The 26,456-nt window shown below is 41.9% G+C and overlaps 1 protein-coding gene across 4 annotated transcripts in view; it reads right to left on the reverse strand.

Annotated features, from left to right (window-relative positions):
• The window catches only part of myo6a (myosin VIa), a 134,091-nt gene that overhangs the window by 91,922 nt on the left and 15,713 nt on the right, over positions 1–26,456 (reverse strand). For all 4 annotated transcript variants that reach the window (XM_041958170.1, XM_041958169.1, XM_041958168.1 and 1 more), the window contains exons 2-10: positions 18,580–18,714; positions 12,988–13,057; positions 11,928–12,001; positions 10,032–10,161; positions 9,032–9,137; positions 8,597–8,652; positions 8,413–8,510; positions 7,537–7,701; positions 2,066–2,146 (exon numbers count right to left, since the gene is read on the reverse strand). In XM_041958170.1, coding sequence (XP_041814104.1) covers positions 2,066–2,146; positions 7,537–7,701; positions 8,413–8,510; positions 8,597–8,652; positions 9,032–9,137; positions 10,032–10,161; positions 11,928–12,001; positions 12,988–13,057; positions 18,580–18,696 — 897 coding nt within the window. In that variant the 5' untranslated portion in view covers positions 18,697–18,714. The remainder of the gene's footprint in view (positions 1–2,065; positions 2,147–7,536; positions 7,702–8,412; positions 8,511–8,596; positions 8,653–9,031; positions 9,138–10,031; positions 10,162–11,927; positions 12,002–12,987; positions 13,058–18,579; positions 18,715–26,456) is intronic.

A 26,456-nucleotide genomic window follows, 5' to 3' on the forward strand; every position in this document is an offset into this window, starting at 1 on the left:
GGTACTGAGCAAACAGATGTGAAGGAGATGGACAAAGAGCATCAAACAGTGAGCAGTGACACAGCAGAGGAGGTGACGGGCTGTAAATCAAAGGTGCAAACTGTCCTGCACACTGAGAGGAACACTGAGTAGAAAACAGGAGCTGGAGGCAGTAAATCTAAATTGCATCTGCTGAGTCAGCTTTAAGGAGGCGCTAATGGAGTTTGCAGAATGATTCGCTCCTTTTGTTACGAGCCACAGGGCGATGAGAGGTTCCGCTTTTTTTGCTCTTGGTTTGCATGAGCTTATTAAGATTGAGGATGAAGCACAGGGGACACGAACACACTGCAGCTACTGTATCATACTAATATAATAAAAACCATCGCTGGAGTAAAATAAACACACTTCAAAGTTCACGAACTGAAGGAAGCTGACAACTGAATTTAACATCTGAAATGGTGTCAAGTAAATTTACTTAAGTGGCAGTAACATTCTAAGATACTTGTATTAAGGTGTTAGTATTTTAACTTTATGCTACTTTATATTTCTACTTTATTCCATCTCAAAGGTAAATATTGTTCTACATTTATGTGACAGCTGTACTTTGCAGATTAGGTTCTTAAAAAGCTGCATTGATCCTATAAAACACTGCATTGTTATAAAATAAATGAAGTCACCTGGCAGATTATAAAAGTCTGTTAAATGCTGCTTGCATGTTATTGCGTTGATAATAATAATCCAGTAGTAGAACGTGTAAAAAATGTCATCACAGCCTGAAATACTCAGATTTGGTTTGCAGGACTTTTACTTGTAACAGTATTTTTAAACTGTGGTATTACTACTTTTCCTTAAGTAAAGGATCTCAGTACTTCTTCCACTACTGGACATCTGCAGTTACACAGAAAGAAAGGAAGAAACACTGATCACATGAAGCTGTTTGTTCCACATAATCAGAGTGAAAACGTCTGAATGAACTCTGTCATTCTGAAAATATATTTTATTTCATTTGAGGCTCTTTGCCGCGACTTTATTTCCACTTCAGGAATATCTAAACTCTTTCTGAGGGTGTTCGCCCGCTTCAGTTCACACCAAAGTTATTCACGAGTGTTCTTCTAAGAGTGGTGCATCTTTTCCAGGAGAACCATCTTTGAACAGGTGGATTTTACCTGTATTCTGCTCGATAATCTCAGTAATGGTGCAATCTGATCGGAGGGCTGAAATGATGAGGGAGTTAAGAAATTATTGGTGGTTTTGGACTGTTGCTCGGACACTTAAAGAGACCACGTTGGGCTCCACAAATGTTTGATGGTATTTATGATGGTATTTATTGGCGTAACCCCTAAAGTAACATATTAAATGAATGAAGAAGCCATTTTTTCCAAGGACATATTTGCATATGCGACTAAATGCAAGATGCTGCTCTGGCTCAGCATCACAGCTGTTTTGTGGGTGTTTGTGGGTTTTTACAGCAATAGCTGTACTGTTTTCCTGCACTGCTGTGTGTCAGACCAGCATCTAAACTTTTTGTTAGACTGTTTAACTGAGTATAATAACATAAGAAGAATGAAGTTTGAATTGAATTAATAAATTCTCTGATAGTGCTGCCATTCATGCATCTGTACCTGCTCAGCTAATTATCTCCTTTGTTCAAATCTTATTTTTACAGCAGCTACTGTTGTGTGGCTGGCAGCTACAAAGCTACTGCTTTGCTTATTACTGGAGCTCAGGATAATCTGCAGAAACTAAATAAAAAGATTATTATTATTAAGAAACCATAATGTCAGGTTTGAAAATGTCTTGTATAGTTTCGTTTCTCTCTTTCTTCCACTCTGTGAACTCTGTTTTCTGCTGTTCGTCTGTCACGTGCATGTTTACAGTCTTGCACGAATAACAAAAAATCTTGGATATAACAGCCTGACATGCACCACGTCGCTCCACAAACCTCGACTTCAACAGCAGTGAGTGAAACAGTGACACCATAATTTAAACCACACCCGTTCTATCAGCACCTCTCTGCCGGCTTCCTTTCACTTTGCTGTTTGCTGAAATGAAGTGACTGAGTTGCGATGGCTGCAGCGTACTGTACCTCTGGGCTCTTGCGGTTCTGCAGGATCTTTTTGTCTGTATCTTTGGAAGCAAAGAACCGAGTGCATCCTCTGTTCAGGTACTGCAAGAAACACAGAAAGAGGAAAAACGTCAGAGAACAAAGCATCGAGTCCCACTGAACCTCATTTCTTTATTACAGTATTGTAAACCTTATTTATAGAGCACTTTTATAAATAATACTTTCAAAGATCTTCATAAAATTAGTTCTAAATTTCTACAAAAGTGTGAAATATAAAGAAGTTGAAAGAACAGAAGGCAGATTTAAATTCTGAAAGCGAATTTAGTTTCCGGACAACGAGAAGCTAAATTTGTTGGAAATGAATGACTTTATGTTTTGGAGGGAATTTAACATTAATTCTACTATAGAATATTAAGAGAAATCTGTTTTTTTTAATGGTTTCAGGCATTTCTAGAACAAAAACATAAAATAATGGAGACGAAATCATTTTATTACACATTTTGTATTCTATTCTTGACATCACCATAGCAACATATCGTCACGCGTCTTTTCTTTTCTCGTACATGTGAGCATCTTTCAAAGGAAGAACTGGTCTCAGTTGTTTCGAATTCACCTCGATAATCACATTTTCACAATAAACAATCCCGTCCCCCCGGGTAACTGATTCCGTATCAGTTTCAATGGCTTTCTACCAGCTGGCCTCCCCTGCTACGTGCAGAGAATCGCGGGGACGACGGCTCAGGTGTGTTTGGACGGGAGGAGAGTGAGAAACTCGGCCGGGGCTTACGTGGTTTGGAGAGGCGACTCCTTCGGGTGGAGCAGATGGACGTAAACATGTGGTGACGGGAGAGGCCACAGGGAAGCCCCGAGCCTCGCTCAGCCCTCCACCTTCAACAGGTTGCGGGTGGAGCAGTCTCCATTTTGCTCCTCTCGTTTTGTGCTTGTTCAGTCGAACTGAAACGAAACAGCTCGGTGTCGCCCCCGAGGCTGCTGCCTGCTCCGCTAAACCCGGAGCTGCAGAGTAACTGTTGACTCCAGCGGGGAGAAAAATCCTACTCTCGACTCCGCTGCATTTGTCTGATGGCAGCAGTTCCCACATTTACTGTGAGAGACGCTCCTAATGCACGACACCATTCACTTCCATCCATCCATGTTCCTCCATTCACTCCATCTTTATCTTTTACTCCTTTTACTTTTCTTTCCTTCCTTCATGCCTCCTATAATTTCTTCCTTAAATCCTTCCTTCTTTTCCTACTGCCTATCTAATCATCCTCATTCCCTTTTCTTCCTCCTTTCTGTCCTTCTTTCCTTCACTCTTTCATCTTTTGTCCCCTGACTTCCTTCCTTATCCTTCTTTTATACCTTATTTTCTTCCTTCCTTGCTTGCTTCTATATTTACATATTTATCTTATTTCCTTTACTCCTCTCTCATTTGTCTTTCCTTCTTTACAGTCTTTGTTTGTGTTTCCTTCATACTTTCTTTCCTTCCTTGGAAGCTATTTCCTTCCTTAATAGTTGACAATAGCTGTCCTTCTTAAACCCACATGCTAATATCGGACTTTTACATTAATTACTTTTCCACTGTGGTATTTATACTTTTATTCCTGTAAAGGATATTAATGCTTCAGATATACAAAGTACTCTCACACCTCTGGGTGTTTGCGCTCTCTCAGGTCATATCTGCACACTAAGACATTAAGAAAACGTCCTGCACAAACTTGCTAGGACCTGAACGCACCTCATCCCTCCCTCTGGCCTACAAACAAAAGTTAAGGAGCTCATCACGGCCGCTCAGCTCAATCCTCGACTGCTATTATCAGAGAACTCAGTGACTTATTTTTTTTTTTACTTTCCCCACCAGCACAGAAAACTGTAGATATATGAAGCCATTAGAAGCTACTGAACTGATTGCAGGAGGTGTAATAAGTTGCAGGGGGACACTGGCGGAGACCACAGAGCGAGCATCGGCACTTTAAGACCTGAGAATGACGCGGGTGAGAATAGACTATTGAATTGAGACGCTGCCTATAAAGGGATGACTCTGTAAAAAAGAAAGTGATCTCAAAAGATGTTTTTTTTTTTTTTCTCCTCCAGCAACAGAGGAAGCCAGAATGACTCAGCTCTTTTCTGAGAGAATCAGGTGTGCGAAGATGAAGCCTGTTTAGGATCTGATTTTAGCCTGAAGTCAAAGAAAAACAATCAAGCATTTGCATCTGTTTTTGCTTTTTTGGTCATTATGGCTAATGTTTGACTTTTTCTTTTCCTTCTAGTGTACTCATTGCACTGATATACAGTATGTCAACACAGTACAGTATTTTTTTTGTCAGTTTTAAATCCCTGTATTTAGATGCTTATGATGGCAGAGTCATTGCACGCCATACTGTATATCTTCAGATAGTGACCGCGCCATTAATTTACCTAACAGAAGGTGACAGGCTTCTATTTGAAGCAGGCTTGTATTAGAGCCAGGCCCTTATTTCTAATTTGATCTGTGTTATAAAAGCAATCCTTTCTAAGTGTTGTATTTTACATGTTTTTATGCATTCTATGTAGTTTATTTTTAACGTTATCTTATTACTAATATTCAGTGGTTTAATTTTCCATCTTATGTCTTTATTTTCTTAATTTTAGTATTATTATCAAGTGGGTTTTATTCTCCATCTTCTTTTACATTAATTTTCTATGTGAGCATTTGATTTATTTGTTTGACTTTGAACTTAATTTCTTGTATGAAAGGTGCTACAAAAATAAAGTTTATTATCATTACTACTACTATTATTATTCCAACTGTGTTGGCTGTTAAGTCTTCACTCTTGTGAATCCAGTTTTGAAGTTACTGTACTAATCTGTGGTCACAATACTTTGGTCTAAAGTGCAGGACACATTTACCATGTTGTGTCTTTTGATGCACGTCAGCTGACAGCTACAGGACACTGAACGCATCATACTGACAGACAAGTCACTTATCTCTCTGCAAGAAAGTGAAATCATGCATTCCCCAAAATGTCAAATTACTAATAATCAAACTCCTGAAAAACGTCTTTATTGTGATGCATCTTTTGTTGCATTATTGATTAATGAGTCGAACCATGTGGTTTCTGTATTTGTTTTGATTTGTTTTTGTGTTTATCAGACATCTTTTTCTATTTTTCCTTTCTTTTTCCTTGTGCATTGATATAAACACACGTTCGTGTCTTCTGCACGTCTCCTCAATCCCCCTCCACATTTACATCACTGTAACTTTATCGAGTAAAAGAATGTACAGTGTGTTTGCCGTCAGTCTGTTCTAAGAGAAAGTTGCTGTTTACTCGGAGCATTTCAGCAAATTAAATTTAAGAGCTGTGACAAGCCAGTCAGCCAGAGATCAATACCGCTCTTTCATCTGAGCACCAGCAGAAATGTAACAGCCGTTATCTGTGCATTATCTACTTTTATTGCAGCCATTACTGTAGATTTCTCTGTTTATGACTGGAGGTGAACAATTTATGCTTAATAGGAAACAAACCCGACGGTAAACACAGCCGTAGAGCCTACACAGCATAGAGTGAGTACAACAGCCAGATGGGACACAACTTTAATGGAAATCTGGTGCCAGAAACAGCTGGGCTCAGCGGCGGCTCAGTGCTGCCCTCTGGTGTCCATCACTGCCACAGAGGTGTAAGCAGGAAGCGGCCAGAATGTGAGCACATGTGCTTCTTTTGGTGCTTTACTTTGAACGTCTGAGTTTACATACAAGTTTACAACAGTGATTTAGAAGTCAGAGCAAGTCAAGTAGCCCTAAGACGACTCTATCAGCTCTGATTGCATGTTGTATCATCATCATCATCATCAGCATCACAGGAGAAAATATGAGGAAGGTGGCGCAAAACTGTTGGAGCATCATGCTGCTGTCAGGTTTTCCATTGGTCCATTTCACAATTCACAAGTACAAAATATTGGACCTGTACAGGCATTTGGGAGATGCTAGAACTAGGATTTGTGCTAAAAACACTCTACTACTTTTGTTGTGGCTCATAAATAACAGATTAACATACCAGCTTCTTGAAAATGATGTCCAGAGTGGATAAATCTGAAACACCAGCTGCATGTTTGATGGTGAACAGGAAGGACTGAGCTGCTGCAAACCAGGCCCTAACTGAAGGGCAAGAACTGATCAGGGACGACAAAAAATGCATTTTGGGACAGTCGCAGGACAGAAGGTACATCATGGGAATCACAATGAGGGGGAAGGGTCCTCTTTGTTCCCTACTCTTCTCCAGCAGGAGGTCAAAGGTCAGGCTCAGTCACATGATATCGCTGGGTTTGAGGACTGAGCTCTGGCTGACTGAAAGCAAGTTCAGCAAAAAGGTTTGAAACAGGTTTGCTGAAACAGTACAACAAAAGCCAGACAAGCTCTTTTCACTGTCTCATCCAGATGTTGTAAAACATCTGTCCTCCATCAGTCAGATGAAAACACACAGAAAAATCCTTTGCTTAATATCTTTCTCTCAAGATACAAACATCACTTAAATTAAATGTCTCAAGCCTGTTATTCACACTTACAGATGAAATCAGCACTAAACACTTCTGTCCACCTGCGTATTGTTACACATCACTCAGTAAAAGTAGATCCGTTTGCTGCGAGAGCTGTGCAGCTGTTTACACTGCTGGATGCTGACTAAAGTTTCTGCTCCTGTCTTCAACACCTGGCCTCCACAGACACCAGCGAGTATCAGGGGTACATTTTTACATAATAATACATGCACATGAATCACTATTAGTATCCGTACTGTGCAATTAGTCAGTTGTACCATTAATAATTCCTGAAGACAATTCATGCCTATAAATGCTGAATGTGCAGTCTACTGCCGGCAGGCTGCAGAAACTACAGGGACTCTGAGGGTGAGAATGATCACAAAAAGCGGTACAACACTACATTCTGAAACAGCACAATTCAGTGATAATCAATATTTTCCTTATTGTCAGTAAATCCCATTAACAGCAACAGTGCTCTCAATGCTTCCCTCCTCTGTCTGTGGCTCTCAGCCACAGGCCCACTGGTTCCTACTATAGATTCAGTTTGTTTTAAAAAGTTTCAACACTTTTCTAACAGCAGCTGCTCACTGAAGCTTTTATCAAACAGGAGGAAATAGTGCAGTTGTTGGGACTATTTTCAGCGGCGGATTAATCCACGTTTGGTGCTCTAGCGAGCACTTGTGGCGACAGGATGTGTGTGTGGGATTTAATCAAAATAAACTTAAGTGTGTGTGTGTTCATGGTAATGAAGGAACATGTCAGCCAGTGCAACAGTGAGGCTCATTGATGTGTTTTTAACAGTTCTGAGGAAGAAGATGAAGATCAGGCTCTGATACACACAATATACATGTTAGTTGATACATTCACTGCTGGCTTTGGTCTTTTCAGGGAATTCAGCCCACACTAGTTCATGAAACACCAAACGCTGGACTGAAGAGCTAAAACCTGTAACTAGAGAAACTGTGACGTGTTCGTACCCTGAATGTGTCCGGGGAGCTGAGGTGGAACTTCTGCCTGATGTCCTCGGGGGCTCCGGCACACAGTCGGTAGAAGATGTGGTAGTTTCTCTCCTCGGGGCTCTGTCTGCAGATCCTCGACTTCTCCAGCAGGTAGTGCGACACAAAGCCGCCCACGACGGCATTCTGGCAACACAAACGCAGACAGGAAGCACATTTTAACATCCGAGACCACTGGAGGAGGAAGCATTCAGATCTTCTACTGGTCCAAGTCCTGCATTCAAAACCTTACCTTAACAAAGGTTGAGCTCATTTGAACTACTTTATATACTGTGGGCTGGTTTAATCTACAGCGATGCATAATATTCTATAAGATCATCATATGTTTGCAGCAAGGCTGTCATGTGAGAACCACGTATCTCAGAAAAACAACTTGTTTTCAGCTTTGTGACGATGCATTTTCACCTGATCCAAGAGGCTTTTTGAACAGTTTATTTAGCTGAAGACGGAAAAGATGACATTAACACATCTGGAGATACGTGGTTTTAAGTGGGCAGGACAATATATTGATTTCTAACACATGTGCAGGTCTGCAGCTGCAACAGATGCAGAGACAAAAGAGAAAAACTGCAGAATCGGAGGCCTCTTTGCTGTTTGTGTTCTGCTGCGTAAGCATCTGAGATGATACAGAGAATATTGTGTTTATTCATGAACGCAGAGATACTCATAAATATTCACCACTGAACATCAATACAAACTGTTTATGCTAAATAACCATAGCTATTAGGCATCATATTTAATTCATAACTTAGTTTGTAAAGCACTGTTGGACTCATCTGGGGACAAACTCTGAGGTGTAAGGTTGTTATAACTCTCTGATAACACAGCACGGAGCACCTTCTCGTTGAAGTGGATCTCCACAAACTTTCCGAAGCGACTGCTGTTGTTGTTCCGGACGGTTTTCGCGTTTCCGAACGCCTCCAGCAGCGGGTTCGCTGCGGGGTGAGAGACGGAAAAACCGCAGTCACAAACAGGACAAACACCGACTTCAAGCGATGCGAAGAGCAGAGGTGAATCTTACCCTCCACGATTCGCTCGTCGATGTCCTGGCCTGTTCCATACGAGGTCGTCAAGTATCTGTCAGGAGACACAAATGGCAGCGGACCGTTACAGCCAGAGCGAAACTTTAAATTCTTACAGCAAGTTTCAACTCGAGATGAATGTGTTTTTGAGCTGAGCAGAGTTTGGTGCTGCAGATACTTTCTAAACTGGCTGACTCTGACGACATGCTGCAAAAAGCTGACGTCAGGTGTAAAATGAACTCATACAGAAAACAATAAAAACTATTTAATTGGATAAAAGAAGCTCAGTTGTTTACTGGACACAAACAATACTAAAAAAATCAACACATAAATCTGAAAAGTGACCTGATTGGAAAAAAGGAAGCAGAAGTAACTTAAGTTTCAGCACAAGATTTGATAATCCGTGCTGCACAAACATGCAGCGTCATCCTCACCTGAGCACAAACTTGGTGTTTTCGGTCTTTCCGGCGCCGGACTCCCCTGAGACGATGATGGACTGGCTCATCTTCAGGACCTTCATGTCCCTGTACGCCTTATCAGCTGGCCGAGCAACACAGTTGGAAGCAGCTGTTAGATTAGACTTTCCTCTGCCTCAAGGACACAAGGCTGACCCCAATAATGGAGCAGATATTAAACTCCAAAACAGGTTTTTTTGTCAGCAATATAGAGGTGATAAGTCAGCCTGAGTGATGATACAAACAACTGTGACGTTCAGGGGACTGTTGGAATTCTGAGCGCTGACTGCCTCCTGGTGGACAGACGGGAAACTACAGCAGGAGCTTGTTAATGAACTGATGGTGCAGAGACAGAGTGTGTGCACAGGATCAATGAGGTGTGTTAAAGTGGAATAACGACTGATTTGATTTTAATACAGCCCCACAAACAAAACAAATTGGTCTAAATTCTGCTTTAAAAGAGGAGATTATTCACGTGACTCAGCTTCAGATCACCTGTTCTACGTTTGACAGGAGATCAAGTTGAGAAGATCCATCACATTCAGTATTGATTTGTCCTACTTTTGTCATTTTCTCTTTTGTTGTGCTGTATGTTCCCAGTGTTTGATGTAATTACTGAGCAGCAGGTGGCGCTGTCGTCTCAGAACAAACAATTTCACCAAACTCCAGGTGTGTGAAATCAGTCACAAATCAAACAAAATGCATCCTCTACAAAAGAAAAAGAAAAAATAAATCTTCATTTTGACATGAAGGGCAAAAAGTACGACTCGAAGAAGGAATCTAAAGTGTTTGGTGATGGCTAATCAATACCGTCTCCTCTCAGGCAGCCACCTGTCTGTGACTCACAGTGGATTTCTCCTCGAACAGCAAAGAGAGCTCAGCAGGCTGACAAACGCTGAGCTTTAATGAGCATCGGCTGCTGTAAAGAACTGGATTAAGGCTGAGGGGCGGGCGGTCAGTGTGTTTGGCGTTCACTCACCGATGGCGTAGACGTGCGGCGGCAGCGTGCCCAGAGACCGGCCCCGGTACTGCTTGATGGTATCCGCCGAGTAAAGCTTTGGGATGTCAAAGTACGGGTTCACTGCGATCAGGATGTTGGCTACAAACGTCTGGACGAGGAGGAGAAGAAGAGGAACAGAAAGTGCAGCTTCGTTAGCACATGTTATGATATTCAGTGTTTTCCAGCAGGTGTTGTTATTTACTTCTGGCTGTCCCGTGAGAACCACGTATCTCTAAAAAGTCTGATGAGCTCAGAAAAACAGCCCTTTTTCAGCTTTGTGACGATGCATTTTCCAGCTGATCCAAGAGGCTTTTTAAAGATTTTATTTAGCTGAAGGAGGAGGAGAATTTTCTTAACACATAAAGGAAAACTTCATCCTTCAATCAATTTGTCCTTGAATTCTTATAGTTGTGACAGATTGAAGCTTCTTTACTCAAACTTTTTTACTTCACAGTCTTAGAGCAGCCGTCAAATCATCTGATGCATCAGGATTTAGTCCCAAATCGGCATTTTAACACCACATTTGTCAAAACTGGCAAACAAGCCCTGAGATGTTGTGTTACACTTCACAGGCTGACAGTCAGTAGTTTAATGGAGACCATCCTAAATCAACACATCGTCACATGACCGCACGGCATGTAGCAGCACTTTGCCTTCAGATGCTCATGATCTGCTGGTAAATGCTCCCTGTGGGATGTAAATGACGCTTCAACTATCATGAGTTGAAAAAGTTCAGTCGTCCTCTTTCAGACTTTATTTCAGTTCCTTCTTCAGCCACTAGATGTCAGTGTGAGTCTGGATCACATCAGAGGCTGAAGAGGATGATAAGAAAACACACCTGAGGTCACCTGAGCCCTGTGTGTGTTTATGTGAGTCTGTGTGAGCTCTCGTATTTCTGTCTTTGTGAGGACCAATTTGAGTTTCACACAAGGCTGCGAAAGTTTTTAGAAACTTTCTTGACATTTTCGTTAAGTAAGGACTTTTCCAGAAAGACAGGACAGAAAATGAGGCAAACAGTTTTGGAAAATGAGGACTGAGGACAATTTGAGCTGTTCAAGGGTTAAGTCTGGCTTTTAAGTAAAAAAACAAGGTGAGTGTGTGTGTGTGTGTGTGCGTGTGCGTGCGTGTGTGTGTGTGTGTGTGTGTTATAGAGCATGAGCGAGCTCCAGGAAGAGAAAGTGTCCAAAAATGAATGAATGACTTTATTTGTTATTTCTGTGTCAGTGCTGAAAGTCACGTTTAAATGATTAGATTGTTGTCATCATCTACGGTATGTGGAGGAGTGAGACATGTGTCTGCCAGTGAGAGTGAGTGTGCAGGTAAGTGTTCGCATGTGAGTACCTGTGTCTGTGTGTGAGTGTGTGTGTGTGTGTGTGTGTGTGTGTGTGTGTGTGTGTGTGTGTGTGTGCTGCAGGCAGGTTAAAACAAACAGAGATATTTTGTGTGATACCGCAGCAGGTTGCCCTTGGTTACATCACCTGGCCCTGAGCTCAGACTGTAGTTTTGGCTCAGAGAGGAGCTCTGGGTTTAGTTGGATGTCGTGTGTCACCACAGTTGTTCGGTGCATCCAGCCAAAGCTCCTCGTGCCTCTCATATAACCTCTAAAGTCTTTTATATTGCAGAGGGCGGGCAGACATCTTTGTTTGGGTCGAGGAGCTGAGACGCCCTTTTGCAAAAAGGTCAGAAGTTCTGATTGACGGGACCCTGAAAGGAACCTTCGCCAAATACTGTTTGATGGATCTGAATCCATTAGCAATCAACCACTGTCAAGACGATGACTACAGGAGATCCTTTATCAGTTCAAATTCTGTAAAACCTCAATCAGAGAAATAGAAAATACTGTGGACGAAGTTATTTCGTCATGTCTGTACTCACATAAATTTTGTCTTTGCTGTATCTCACTCGGACGTTGTTGAGCAGAGTGGCTTCATTCAAGTACATCAAAGAACCTGAGAGACGCAAAAACACAGAACATTAAAGGCTGTAATACACAAACGACCTGATAGAAATACTTCACACACATCAAACACTGTACGACTGCTGCTAGTACTACTACAACTACTACAGCTGCTACAAATACTACTACTGCTGCACAAATACGACCACTATTGAACGGTGTCACTGGGGAATAGACTGTAATTATGTTTTTAGAGCTGCAACTACTACAAATAATACTACTACAGCTACTACAACAAATACTCCTACTGCTGCTACTACAAATACTACTACTACTACTACTGCTGCTGTTTTTATTGTTTTATCACCCATTGTTATTTAATTTTAAGCACTTTGTGTTGCATGTTTTGCATTAATTGTGCTCTATAAATAAAGTTTATTATTATACTGCTACTGCTACAAATATGACTAATACTACTGCTACAACTGTAAATACTACTATTGCTATCACAAAGACTTTGCCCAGTGCAAAGAACGATGAAACGAAATGAACGATGTCACTGGCGGTTAGACCGTAATGATGTTTTCACAGCTGCAGTGATTCATCGATTAGTCGTTAACTATTCCATTAATCGCCAGCTATTCTGATAATTGATTCATCGGTTTGAGTAGCTTTTTTTAAGAAATGTGGATATTTCCTGGAGTCTTCACTCCTCCTATCACAGTAAACTAAATATCTTTGGGTTGTGGACAAAGGAGACATTTGAGGATGTCATCTTTAGCTTTGGGAAACACTGATGACATTCTTCATTATTTTATAGATCAAACAAGGAATCAATTAATGGACAAAATAATGGACAGATTAATCGACAATGAAAACAGTCGTTAGTTGCAGCCCTAGATGTCATATTTGGATTAAAATCTGGCATAACTCAACATTTTAGCCAAGAAAATCCAGCGTACAAGTTCTCGTAGTCTGTTGGGGATTTAGGGGAACTTTTATCAGATTTGTTCTGAAGAGATGAAAGAAGAAACTTACAGTTGTCTTCCACATGTTTGTTGATGTCATCCTCTGCAGGGAAGACTTGGTTGATGGCGGCCAAAAATGTCTGAAAAAAAGGGAAATTTGAGGTCAAGCAAAGGCAAAGATTCTGAAAAAAAAAACAGGACCGAGTGTGTGAAAGGTGTTTTTTGCTATTTTAATTTGTTGTCTCACCCTCTCAGGGTGAAGAATTTGGCTTATTTATGGATGTAAGATCTTAAAAGTATATAAACATGAACTTTAGAATGAAATAAAACCACATCAACAAAGGAAACATGAATACTTGAGTCTTTTTTTTATTTGTTGAGGGAAAAAAGCCACAGACTGATGCTGCTGACAACATCTAACTGATAACTTAACACTGTTTTTACTGAAAGATGCATCGTGTTAAAGTGACTTCATGCTCCTCTTCTTCACTGATTTTCTGCCGTCAGTTACTCAGCGAGACCGCCGCCATGAATGATGAATATTCACTCTGCAACAAAATCACAGGAAGTTTTTTTTTTTTTTTAATTTCTTTCCATTTTTGGAAATCTACGTCTTTCTGCTCTCGGATTATTTCCAGAGTGGCTCTCTGAATAAAACATCGATCCAGAGGGATAAATAGAGCAGCTGCTCCAGCTGGAGGCCTGATGAATTATTTGGAGGCAGCAGGTAACAGGATCAGACTGAGAGGAGGCTGGACGGAGACCAGTCAACACAACTCTGCATTATTAACAGTCTGATAAAGTCACAAAACAGACAAGATTTCATACGAAGACTCCTGGCAGTGCTGGAGAGTATCTAAGTACAATTACTCAAGTACTGTACTTGAGTGCAGTTTAGAGGTACTTGTACTTTACATTTTTATGCTGTTTTGCACGCCTGCTTCACTAAATTTTGCAAGGAAATGCACTTTTTACTACATTAATTCAACAGCTGGAGGCACTTTTCAGATTAAGGTTTTACATTAAAAACATAATATAATCTTATAAAATGCATTGCACGTTCCGAGATTAAACCCGTGGCATCAGCGCTCATAGCAGAGGTTCCTCGTCACGTTCGAGATGTCTGAGTTCCACCAAAGCTAAGTGGTACTCAGCCTCATTGTTCATTCACAGGTTAACTTTTACTCCCCAGGCTCGGATGCATTCGCTGTCCACTCATCTCTCGTCCCTGAAGCTCAAAGCGCCCATGCTGAACTAATACAGGAGGGTTTGTGAGGACACATGTGACCTCAGTGTTTTGGAGAGGGGGGTGCCGGGTGTCGCTGCCAGCTCCTGTATGCTCCAACGGGCTCTCTCTGCAGGGCCGAGCCATTTAATCTGCCCTATTAAAGGAGGCACTGCAGGCCTTCAGCGCGCCAAGGCTGCAGAGCCAAGGTGACGTACAGTCGATTCATTCTTTCCAGTGGTGGCATGTTCCACATTCTCAGCCCAAACTGGACGGATTCCACAACACTGCACCGCGTGAGGAGCAAGAGGAGGTGGGGGGAGGTGACGCAAGGCCAATAATCTGAGAAAGAAAGGAAGCTAAGCACTGTTCACCCTTTCATCACCACCAAGGTGGAGAGAAACACAGCTGGTTTGAGCCCCTCCCACAGCCCGTCTCACTGAGTCCAAGTGGTTGTTTTAGACCATTACATGCAAATTACACTACATATATACACACACATACATACATACATACATACATACATGCATAAGTGTGTGTGTATGCATATATACACATACTGTGGTTCCAGCACATAGCATAATAGTTCGAGTAAATAACCCCTCTACAACCACAAGTTTGTTGTTGTTACTTTTCTGTTCGTGTACAGATCAAACACACAAGATACAACCTGATAACTGAGCTTCAGACGTGTTGGTAGGTGTGTTTTTAAACCTTCGACAGAGCCAGGCTAGCTGTTTCCCTCTGTCTCCAGCCTTTATGCTAAGCTCAGCTAACTGACTCCCATCTCTAGCACCATACTTGTCCTATAGACATGACACTCATTTCCATCTTAATAACATTTCCCAACATCTCAAACTATTCCTTTACGTTGAGCAACTAGCTTGACGGTCAACAGAGTGTGTTTGCTCTTTGGTCAATGCTAAGATGTTAGCATGTACAGTTTTCACTGGTGGCTTAGCACACTCTTCACTACAGAGCAGGCTCCGAGAGAGCATTTTGGCTAGCACAATGCTATTACCAAGCATTAATGCTGCTATCCGCTACCAAGCCACATAGCACTAGCAAAAGCCTTCCTACTTGCTAGAAAATCCTAGCTGCTACAGCACAGTGCAAGTTAGGTAAAAAACTTCCCTGTCTTGGTTATGCTAGCTACGGCTAGCTATGCTTCATACGGCAGAGAGCAAACCCACAGCCAGACTGTGTTCCTGCTCTCAAAGAACCAGAGTTACAGGAAAAGTAACTTCAAGATGTTGCATCTCACGTTTATCAGTCCATTTTGCCTAAAATACCTGTGTAATGGTACAATTTCTCATTTAAGACAGTAGAAGTCTCTAAATTACAGATTATGTTACAATCTAGGTCCCTAAATCTTTTTCAAAATGAGTCAAACACGTCTCTCTCAATCACCAACGCTGAGGCAGATCAAACTGTGGACACCTTCTGGATTACACACCAAGGGACAAAGAGTCAGCCATTGTGACTGATAGCATGACGGGGTATCATGCTCTCCATCCCTCTCCTGACGTCCATCGCAGGAGGTCTGCCAGCAAGTGAACACATCGTCAGACACTGGCACAAACTGGCTGCAGCAGGACAGACTGGACATTGTTCAGGCCTCCGCTGCAGCCAGGAAACTCCCTGTGAGAACAGATCTGATCTTGAAGTTTCCAAAGCAATGCTTATAGTGTAAAAACACAGCGTTTCTTCCTTTAAATGGGACACAAGCAACCAAGAAAGGGCATTTTTACCCTGATCTGAACCTCCCAGGAAGCACTGCGATGCAGGCTTAGTTCTGCCCTCATCAAACCCAACTTATAAAATGCTTTGGGTTCCAGACAGCTACAGTCAGGTTCCTGGCTGGATTGGTTCTGCCAGTTCCTGGGAGATAAAACTCAGGGCAAAGGGATCTGATCATATGACAAACAAAAGGCTCCAGCAATCATGTTTTATCATTTCTGATCTCAATCACGTGGCTCCAGGGTGTAAAATCAGATGCATGTGACTTGAATTACAGCGTTGCCATGGCAAACTGATCGTCACCTGAGGACGCTGTCACCATCTACAAAAACTCAGTGTGAGGAATAAAGGATGACTGGAAACATCAATGGAGAGAAAGCGAAATAACAAACCTGCACTTTAAGGCTCATCCAGCAACCGAAATGTGTTGAAACACATATAAATATAATAAGCATAATATCAAATCTGACGTACTGCTGTCATACCTGCATAATGCAGCCGACATAGAGGTTATCCAAGAAGTTTTGTATTTGCAGCATTTTGAGGTCTGCAGAGTGAATGTGGCCCAAGAGCAGGAGGGTGACCCATAAGGTCTCAGACCTGAAAGTATGTCCAGGATCCACTCTGAGCAGAGATGTAAAGAACGGAAGGGCCTAAATTTAACAGTCTGCACAACAACTACACATAAAAACAGAAACAGAAGTATGAGCCAGGAAGTAGAATTACTCATAGATTCCACATTTTGCTCTTCTCCTCTCTTTGCTGTGAATCAGGGTAAGAAGCCTAAAGGAAAACTCCACTGAAAATCTCTTTTTTGAGTATCAAACAGCCCTGTTTGACCTTCACACACAGTCGGACGACAGCTGGATTCAGTTACAATGGTGACCCAGCGTCATGCTGTCACGGCTACGATATCAAACATCCTAGAAAAACTTCTCTCCTCTGAACACACAGCCTCTGTTTATATTAGCTGCAAGCAATACATAATGAGCTGGCAACAAAAGCAAGCTGTGTATTAAGACATATTTGGCTAAAATAAGATTGCATCAGAGCAAAGAGAGAGCAAAAAGATTAGATTTTTTTATCCAGTGCACAAAAGTTCTCTTGTGAAAACAGTTTATTATGTTTGTGCAAAAAGCCAGTTGCTGTGCACAAGTTTTTATTTTCATTTTTTGGGTCTTCAGAGCACCGTATGAACTGTGAGTCGAAGATGACCACAGTTGTCATCCTGCACGAAAGAGCGAGCTGCAAGCTGTTCTCAGGCTGCAGAGGTGGACTGTTTGAAAATAAAATAAAATTAATATACTGCCACTTGTATGAAGCTCAAAGGTCAGAGTCCTAGCAAATATGTAGAGTGCAGGAGGGTCATAAAAACTGTAACTGCCTGCATCATCACAGAGTAACCGCTGTAAAACCAGTTAGTTAACAAGCAGACTTTTGTGGCAGATTATAATGTTGTAATTATTAAAATTATAAGATTTAAGAACATAGTTCACCGTAGACAGAGAGATACCCTTTTACGACGACCGCCACGGGTAAAAAAAAACATTAGAAACATCTGAACTTTTCCACTTTAAATGTTAGACATGTGATGGACGCCACACACAGTGCAAACACGCCGCCGGTCCTGACATCCGTGTTCCCGTTAAACACTGACAGTCCTGTGCTTTATAGGCTGACAGTGCACAGAATTGGCGAGGAGGCGCTCTCAAAGGGAGCACTCAGTCACAGAGGCCTTCTGGGAAAAGATTACCGAGACGGACGCCAAGCTTTAGGGGTTACCACGGCGATGGGCTCTCAGGAACATTAAAAGCTTTGCTGAAGCGATATGGCACGTCATCCTGCAGAAAAGTGAATTAAAAGTGAACGAGGGGGGATGACAAGTAAAGCCTGTTTGTCTTGCTGTAAAGAGCCACTTGACTTCAGATGCTGCTGATTAATTCTGCACTCCAGCACATTAGACCTGCAGGCTGTAAAGTGCAGGGTCTGCAGGTGAATCATTGAGTGAATGATCCTTAACTGCTTCCAGAACTGTGGCCTCTTCCATATTAGACTAAGTGACACATTCAATCATTAACACGCTGCAGGTAAATGCATATCGGAAAAGGTTTGGCAGAGAGATCCAGGAAGGAACCGAGTGAATCTGTCTGAGCAGGAAACATTGACCGTCTGGATTCTGCCCATTTTGAGACTTTTTAACACCATTAAATGCATTGTTATCACTTCTAAAACAATGTAGAAGAAGAATATCTACACATTAAAAGAGTACTCAAGTGATTTAGCATTAACATTGTTGGACTCGTGATGGACAGCTGGAAAAAAAGGATTACATTCAAAGTAGCAGAAACAGAGATATCATCTTTTTTTACTCCACACATTCTTCCTTGTCTAAACCTGGTGCCTATATTACCCACAATGCAACTGGACCACACAGTTCAGTCAGTGATTCGGGTGTCTTATGCTAGTAATGCAAGCCCACCAGCCTGCAGCAGAGATGAGGAGCAGCTACAGAGGTCTGCTAAGCTAATTTAGGTAAAAGTAAATATGGGAGCAGCAGCTTCACTGTTTACGCCATTTAAACATTTTCTGATCCACAAAAATATCAACTTGTTAACCAAGACGACAAGATGAACTTCAGCTCAGCGCTTCATCGATCCTGCGGTTCGTTCCACAGCTGTAAGCTCAGGGCTCGCTCACCTTTCCCTTCTGTTTGAGAGGTTCGATGGTGAGGCTGTCAGCGCCGATGTCCACGATGGTTCCCAGCTGGAACCCGTCCGCTGGGTGGGGCGCCCACACCGGCTTCCCATCCTCCATCGCACCACTCTGAGGGCTCTGGAAAACATGACATACACGACGGTCACAGGTGTGTTTTCTCCTGCCTTTAACATACAAAGTTTTCTTACTTTGACAGCAGCGTTCATATGGTTGTTCATGAGCTGGGTTTCACAGCACATTAAAAAAATACATGTGTGCCAACTGCAACCAGGCTGCACCAATCACAGCCAACCACACCAACAAACCCTTTTATTAGTGTTATTAGCATTAACAAACCCAGTGAACTACACATGACTGAAAGTAATACCAATAACTGAAGTAGCACCAAGATAACTGATCAAAAAATAATTGTTAGGAAATAAATGTTCTGCAAGCAGGGGTGAGCTGCATCATATGTTTGCATATTAATTTTGCAAAAATCTCTCAATGAGGATTTTGACATGAGTGCTGAACTTTAATCCAATCACAATGGACTTGGCTACACTATGCTCTATGATGGTCTTTACCTGATGTTTGCATAAAAATTGTCGCTTCTTTCTATTGTGTTGTTACGATTTACCCTTGTAAATTATTTTGAGGTACTGATGTATTGATATATTGATGAAATGATGTATTTATGTTTCTTGGTTTCAGTAGACCCTGGGTGGATCTCATTTCTCAAAATTGTCGTTTCCTCGCTCCTCGCTCGAACCGGAAGTACTTCTGGTTCGCCATCTTGCCGGCTGTCCCAAAGCGCAAATCTGCGCTCTGAGGAGCGAGGATCGAGGAGCGAGGAGGGCCCTCGGAGGAGCTATGAGCGAGGATACATCAGTGCATCCCACCCGGAAGTCTGTCAACTGAACGGTATGAAGACCCCGCCCCCACAGCTGTCACGTTTGAACGAGGTGGCGGAGAAAGTGCGCTAGTGTAAATATCCTGCAGTGAATGGCTGTAATTCAGATGAGCCTAACAACGCTACGTTCTCCAAAGAGCGATAAAACAAGAACATGAGGATCCGTCATGTTTCAATCACGTAAGAGATGATGTATAGTGAGCAGGGACCATAGGAACCTGCTCACTATTATCCCGCTCAGAACTCTGCTCACTACTAAAGCATTCAATATAAAGTGACACAAAATAGTGATTAAAACATATTTTATTGATTTAAAATTTGCCTACTCTCGTCTGTCACCGCTCTCACTGCGCAGCGGCTCTGAAAGTAAACACGTACGTTGCCTAGCAACCGCCTCTTACTGTGCGCAGGCCGGCAGGCAGGAAAACTTATTTCTTTACAGATAGATCAGAGAAATCATGTCAAATGTGGAGAAGTGACGGGATATCCCAGACCTGAGAGAGACGTAGCTGGAGACAGAGTTTGGTTTACCGCTGTTATTTCTACTGATGGATAAAAGTCTCCAGTTTTGTCTCCACTAAGCAGTCTTTTATCTACAACCTTTTCTAACACTAACACATCGGCCTGTCGTCACTTGTTCTGCGTGTTATCTGAGTGAAATAATGTGTTTCATGGCTGGCTGAATATAACGGTAAAGGCAGCAGCTCCAGCTGTGTCGCCTCATCAGAAACAGACGTCGCTTCACGTCACGCTTCAGAGGAAAGGATGTCTCAATTCTCATAAAACATATTTCCTCGTTTCTTCTCTCCTTGCGTGGTTTCCTTGCGTCCTCTCATGCATCCCCGGTGGGAGGGACTAAGACGCAAGGAAAAGACGCAAGTGAGGGAAATGAGGATGCAATTTTGAGAAATGGGATGTACCCCCTGTGTCTAAGGCTGTAGGACTACAAGTCTCTAGGCTGGACTACAATCCCCATGATAACCTTGTAGCCTCAGCCATGTCAACACAGGTGTCTGGCATTATGCAATCAAGTGAAGGGATGGCCATAATCCTTTATCTACAGCCACATTCACTCAGTGTGCATGTCACAGACTGAAAGCTTGCAGAAATAAATTGATGATTGTACAGAGTTGTGAGTGTGCGGTTGCTGTTTTTTGTTTTTTCAAGTGTCTTAGTTCAGCTCCAGCACCCCTAAGAAGAATCTTGCCCACGGATGCCCGCGGTGCCTTTTTAATTTGTGAAAGTGATCCCTGAAAGTGACATTGCTATTGGTTCCACAGTGGAGGAGTTCGTTCCAAAAGGGGAGCGACTCCAGCAGCGTGAAACCGGTTTGGTTACAAAAGATCAGAAGTTCAAGAAACCGCAGGACTACGTACGAAGTGCAAGAAGACCAAAACATGAAAAGGAGGCAATACGACAAACTTATTTCACCGCCTCAAGCAGAAGCAACCGGTTGGGTACGATGAAACCAAAAAAACAGAGCCAGAGGCGGCTCTGAACCACAAATATTATTCAATATTTTCTCAAATCATTATCGTAGAAATACCCTGAAATAACATATTATTATTTTAGGGCCATCTCACCAACCTCAAGAAACACTGCAAAACCACAAGAAAGACAGTTCAAAAAAATAATCTGAGGTGCTTTTTAGCTCTAATCTCTTAAATCTTCGTTCCAAATTAATTGAATCCTTATGAAATTAAGTTAAACATTGTTTTTTTTTCTGCGCTGGAAACTTTTGGTCATCAAGTGATCCAAACATGAGATGTAGTTCAATGGCTGCAGGTCGTATTTCCAAACAAAATAAAGTAGATATCCTAACGAGTTTTTTATGCTTAATGTTGTTTTACAGTGCGTCATACAACCGCCATCTTTAATTTTCTTTTTTGGATGTCTGATATATATTTTTAGAAATAAACAAGAATGTTCTGAATAAACCAAACCGAAAACAAGCAGATCTTAAAGTCTAATGGGTCATTTAAACTTTTTAGGGTTTTTCGCTGCTTTGATCAGGCTTGTTAGCCTTTTTATAACGACTTCAAATGAATCTTAACATGCTTTTAAAGCCTGGGGACAACATTTAAAGCACATTTTCTTACTTTCCAAAGATGTTTTAATGTTGGATTAACCTGCCTACACGTGTAACAGTAGTAATTATGTGGTCACGAGATGAATGATTGAATATCAGAAATCGAAGCGATCCTCAAACTGTGGACGACAGACAAGCTGCATCGACGCGTATGTGTTCCGAGCTCTCTGGGGCTTTGTGGTGGCCAACAAACCGATCACAGCGTTATTGAGTAAAACCAGCAGCCGTTCGTGTCACTGCGGTGATGCTGGAACAGAATGAGGTCTTTCCCTCTGGGACAACCTCTGACACTCACATGGAAAACTCAGGGCACGTGTGCCCTCTGACATCCACAACTCAATCGTTTAAGCCATGTATCAAAGAGAAATACCAGTCATTTCCATTTATTACAGTTCTCTATCATATCAACTCAGTATCTTTGGGGTTTGAACTGTGGGTTGGACAAAACAAAACATCTGAAGACGTCCCTTTGGGTACCAGGAAATTAAGATTCATATTTTCCACTATTTTCGAACATTTTTTTCAATCTAGTAATTCAGTGGCCAACCATAAAAAACACTAGGATAATCAATAATGATAGTAAGTATTAGTTTTGTCTTGATAGGTGCTTAATACGTTCCATTATTCATATTATTATCATTATTAATGCCATTAGTTGCAGCCTTAAACTTTATGAGGCAACACTTTGAGTTAAATGCTAAAATTAGCATGCTAATGGAAATGTCAAGATGCTGGTGTTCAGAAGGCTTAGCATGGTCGCCATCTTTGTTGCATAATAATACAAAGCGCTGCTGAGGCTGATGGGAGTGTTGGTTTTACTGGTACTTCGATGGAGAGTCAGAGGATCATCAAAGTCAGCAGGATTCATCCTCCTCAATGGACGTCTGAACAAACTTTCACAATAATCCATCCAGCATTTGTTGAGATTAAATTCAATCTGGACCAAAAGAGGTGGACCGAGCAACTGACGCTGCCATCCCGGGGTGTTACACCGCCAGCATGCACTCCAGCATTCATTGATTCGGGACATTATACTGAAAACCAGACTCTAATGAACACTACTACTATAGTTCATTACTTCCCACCTCTGTTGTCTCCTTGAACACAAGCAGCCGGAGGGAGAACAGACCACAAACTACCACCATGTGTAAGAGAACAGGAAAAACAAGCCTCCACCCCCCTGGACCAGAGTGTTTACATGCACACTGTGTTCCAGGTCAGAGATCTTTCTTCAGTCAGGATGAATGTGTGGGGAAGTCAGGGCTGCAGATGATGCTGGTTTACAGGCCAAGGCCTCAGAAATCCCAGGAACACAAACGCAGCAGAATCTATGAGTTTAACACGTTTAACGAGCGCTAGATTAGTATCTAAAGGATCGGTGATGATCAGAGACTGTCCAGCAACCAGAAACAGCCAACCACTTCTCAATCTGCTCCGTTTAATGCCAACGAGAGCATCCTGACTCTGTTATGCGATATATGAAGGAGCCAGCCTCGCTGAGCAGCGACTCGGATGCCAATAAGATCTGAGACCCTGAGCCAAGTCGTGTCTTACGGTTTCCATCCACATAACAAGAAGCTGCTCACACGACGCTCGGCAGCTCTCTCTTCACATGGTGGCTTCCCGCCAAACTGCAAACCTAATAACAGAGCTAAGACTTCTGTGGGAACGTAAAATAATTACCCAAGAGCTCAGCACTATCACACTAAGAGGCTATCAAATTCAATTTGGGATATTAAACCGTAACCGTCTGACTACAACTGTCTCTTTCATAAGCGCAGCCTGATAACGGCTATAACTCTGACAGGTTTGATTCCTTCAGCAGCTCACATGTTCATCACTCTCTACATGACAGCAGAGAGCAAGAGTTTGAGTTTGTATTTGTGTCAGTGAGCAGAAACTGTCTGGTTACACTGTGCGGATGTTTTTGTGTAAAGGTTAGAGACTCTGCCCTGTAGCTAAAAGGTCACCGGTTCAAGCACGGCGACAACAAAAGCTGCATCGATCGTGTTTTGTGTTGAGGCAACCTTGAGCTGCAGATTGAAGGCTTTTCAGACGTTTTCAAAATTGAGTTTAAAGAAGAACTTTTTTCAGCAATAAATCCCACGAAAAGACCCAAAACCAGCTCTGAATGTATCTACTAACAAGTACTGTGAGTATCACAGCCTCATAGATCTTCTTCGTCTTTGCCACAGAGCTCCATTGTTGTCAAAAAACTATTAAAAACACATCAATGGGCCTCATTGTTGCTCTGACACGTTCCTTCATCACCATGACCACACACATTGTATTTTATTTTGACTCAATCCTACACACACATGCACACCGTCCTGCTGCCCCAAATACTCACTAGAGCACCAAACGTGGATTCATCCGCCACTGAAAATAGTCCCCAAGAAATTCACAATGTCCTCCTGTTTGTTTGATAAAAACTTTGAAAGAAGAAAAAAGACTTTTAAAAATTGAATTAAAAATAAGGTTTTTTTTATTGCTGGTTTTGTTCTTTTCATGGGTTCTATTGATAACAGGAAAAACATAAAATACTATATAGGGCTGATATCTGCACAACCCTGCATTATATTCACTTACAACTTTTTAAAAATCCTAATCATTCATTTCTTGAACATCTGCACATGCCAATTAGGTTACGGTTAAGGTTAGGAAAACTGTGGTTTTAGTTTAATAAGCCATCTTGTGCAGATAAACGTGAGGAGTTTCTCACCTGGACTCCTTCCTGAACAGAGTGTAAAAGGGCCTGAACACTGTGTGGCTTCAGCCTGATTCAGGGACGTCTGAGGCCTGACTGTTCAACATCTGAATGCAGCTCAAAGGTTGCTGGTAACTCATTGTCAGGGCTGTAAAACCCAAGCGAACGGAGCAGCAGAATGCATTTCTTTGTGATATAAACAGGGACCATTGAAGGTGGACGGCTCTGTTTCACTAAAATCAATCGTCTAACTGTTCAGTGCCAGGCAGCAGATCAAATACTGCTTTACCAGTAATGTGTGTAAATCAATACGTGTGTGTGTGTGTGAACTGTCAACAGTCTGAGTTCATGCAACAGATTATTAAAAGCTTAACATGAGTTATTTATGAAGCACGAGATCTATAGAATTATATAAAAGGTGAGGTCAGTTGTTTACATAGGCAGGGTTTTAGAAAAAATGTGTAGGTAGAGGCCAGGTAGCAACTAGTCAAACATTTAAATTAAGTAAATTATGATTCCCTACAACCATTTCAACATATTCATTCATAAAACTAAAAAATCTAAATCAAGCCAAGAGATTGTCGAATATCAAAGTTCATATGAGGACAGTTTTCTCTGCTGCTGACAGGACAGCTGGTTGTGACCACTTCGAGACATTATGGGGGACAGACTTGGAGTCGAATGGACTGATGGAGGCTGATGAGTCACTCCTGGTGTGAAATTCGGGTTACAGCGACTATCTGCGAGTGTCATCTGACCCACAGCTCTGCAGTCATGGACTCTCAGACCAGGATGTTAAATTCAGTCCTCACTGAGAGGGAAGCTGCACTGACAAACGGTTAACTGAGGACCAGGAAGAATCACAAAGATAGGAGGCCAGTATCTATCCATCTTCTTTCCTGACGAACCCAGTCTGGAGAGACTCGACTCACTGTTTCAATGATGATACATAAATGAAAAAACAATTTCAGAGTGAAGTGGTGCCTCCACAGCAAACACAACCTGAACAGGAAGACTCACCAGGATTCTTCAAATAAAGACAAAAAACAATACAAAACAATGCTTCAAACTGAAAATGAAATGCAATGTCAGCATCCCTCTGCTCTACTGTCAGCCTCACACTGATAACCCCAATGCAAGACACACGTCGTCAATGCAGAGGCATCAAAGTTAATATTTTCTAATATCTGAAATACAACTGTGTTAAAATACAAAAAAACAGTCAAAATGTATTTTTCATTTAAAACAGTGCATCTTAGTTTATGAGCTGATTATAATATACTCATTTTTAAAGTAACTACTAATAAATGTAGTAAACACAGCATGAAAAGTAAAGGGCAAGAAGCTCATACTCCAGTATACTTCAGTGAATGTAGCCGGTTAATGAAAATATTTAATACTCCCGCAGGGAACATTCATTACTACAAATGTCTGCAGTGCTGCTGCTGCTGCAGGGCTGGAAGTGTCAGCCAAACAGCTTTCACCATCAGCCTCCAATCTATATCACAATTCTACATCATGAACTACTCCGGCTGGTTGATACATTTCTCCGGAACAATCAGGTTAAAAGGTTCAGTCCGACAGTCACATAAAGAGCTTTGATACGGTCTGAATGCAGCACCGCGAGCTGCGAAACCACAAGTTCCTCATCCCCTCCTGAGCTGCTGCACCGGCCTCAGCAGCACCAGTAAAACCTCCGCCTGGACAAACGTATCACAGAGGTTATAATGTGGGTCGCTCCAGTTAATAGTGTCAGGCTGTGTTCATGCAACCTGGGAAATTACACGTCCTGAAGGAGACATGCAGTGAAACAGCAGTTTGAACAGTATGATGATACTGTTGTGGTGAGGCATTCACTTCAACAGAAACTGCGGCCTTGAACACATCACAACACTGCTCTGTTTGGCACATTTGTAAACACACGCATTTAACGCTGTACTAATGACTGTTTCTAATATTCACTACAGCTCATATCTTTGGTTCAGTCTCAGCGCTCTCATCAACTTCCTTCCAGCAGCAGCAGGCGGCTGTTTTCATCAAACAATAACCCCACTGAACTCTGCCAGTAATGAAGGGAGGACGCAGCCAGAAGCTTGGGTCCAAACGTTGCGTTCAGGAATAAATCTGTTCGTTATTTTTTCGGTTAACTGTACAATCTATGTACAAGTTTT

This window comes from Chelmon rostratus, chromosome 18, assembly GCF_017976325.1.
Source record: "Chelmon rostratus isolate fCheRos1 chromosome 18, fCheRos1.pri, whole genome shotgun sequence".
NCBI classification, from domain to species: Eukaryota; Metazoa; Chordata; class Actinopteri; order Chaetodontiformes; family Chaetodontidae; genus Chelmon; species Chelmon rostratus.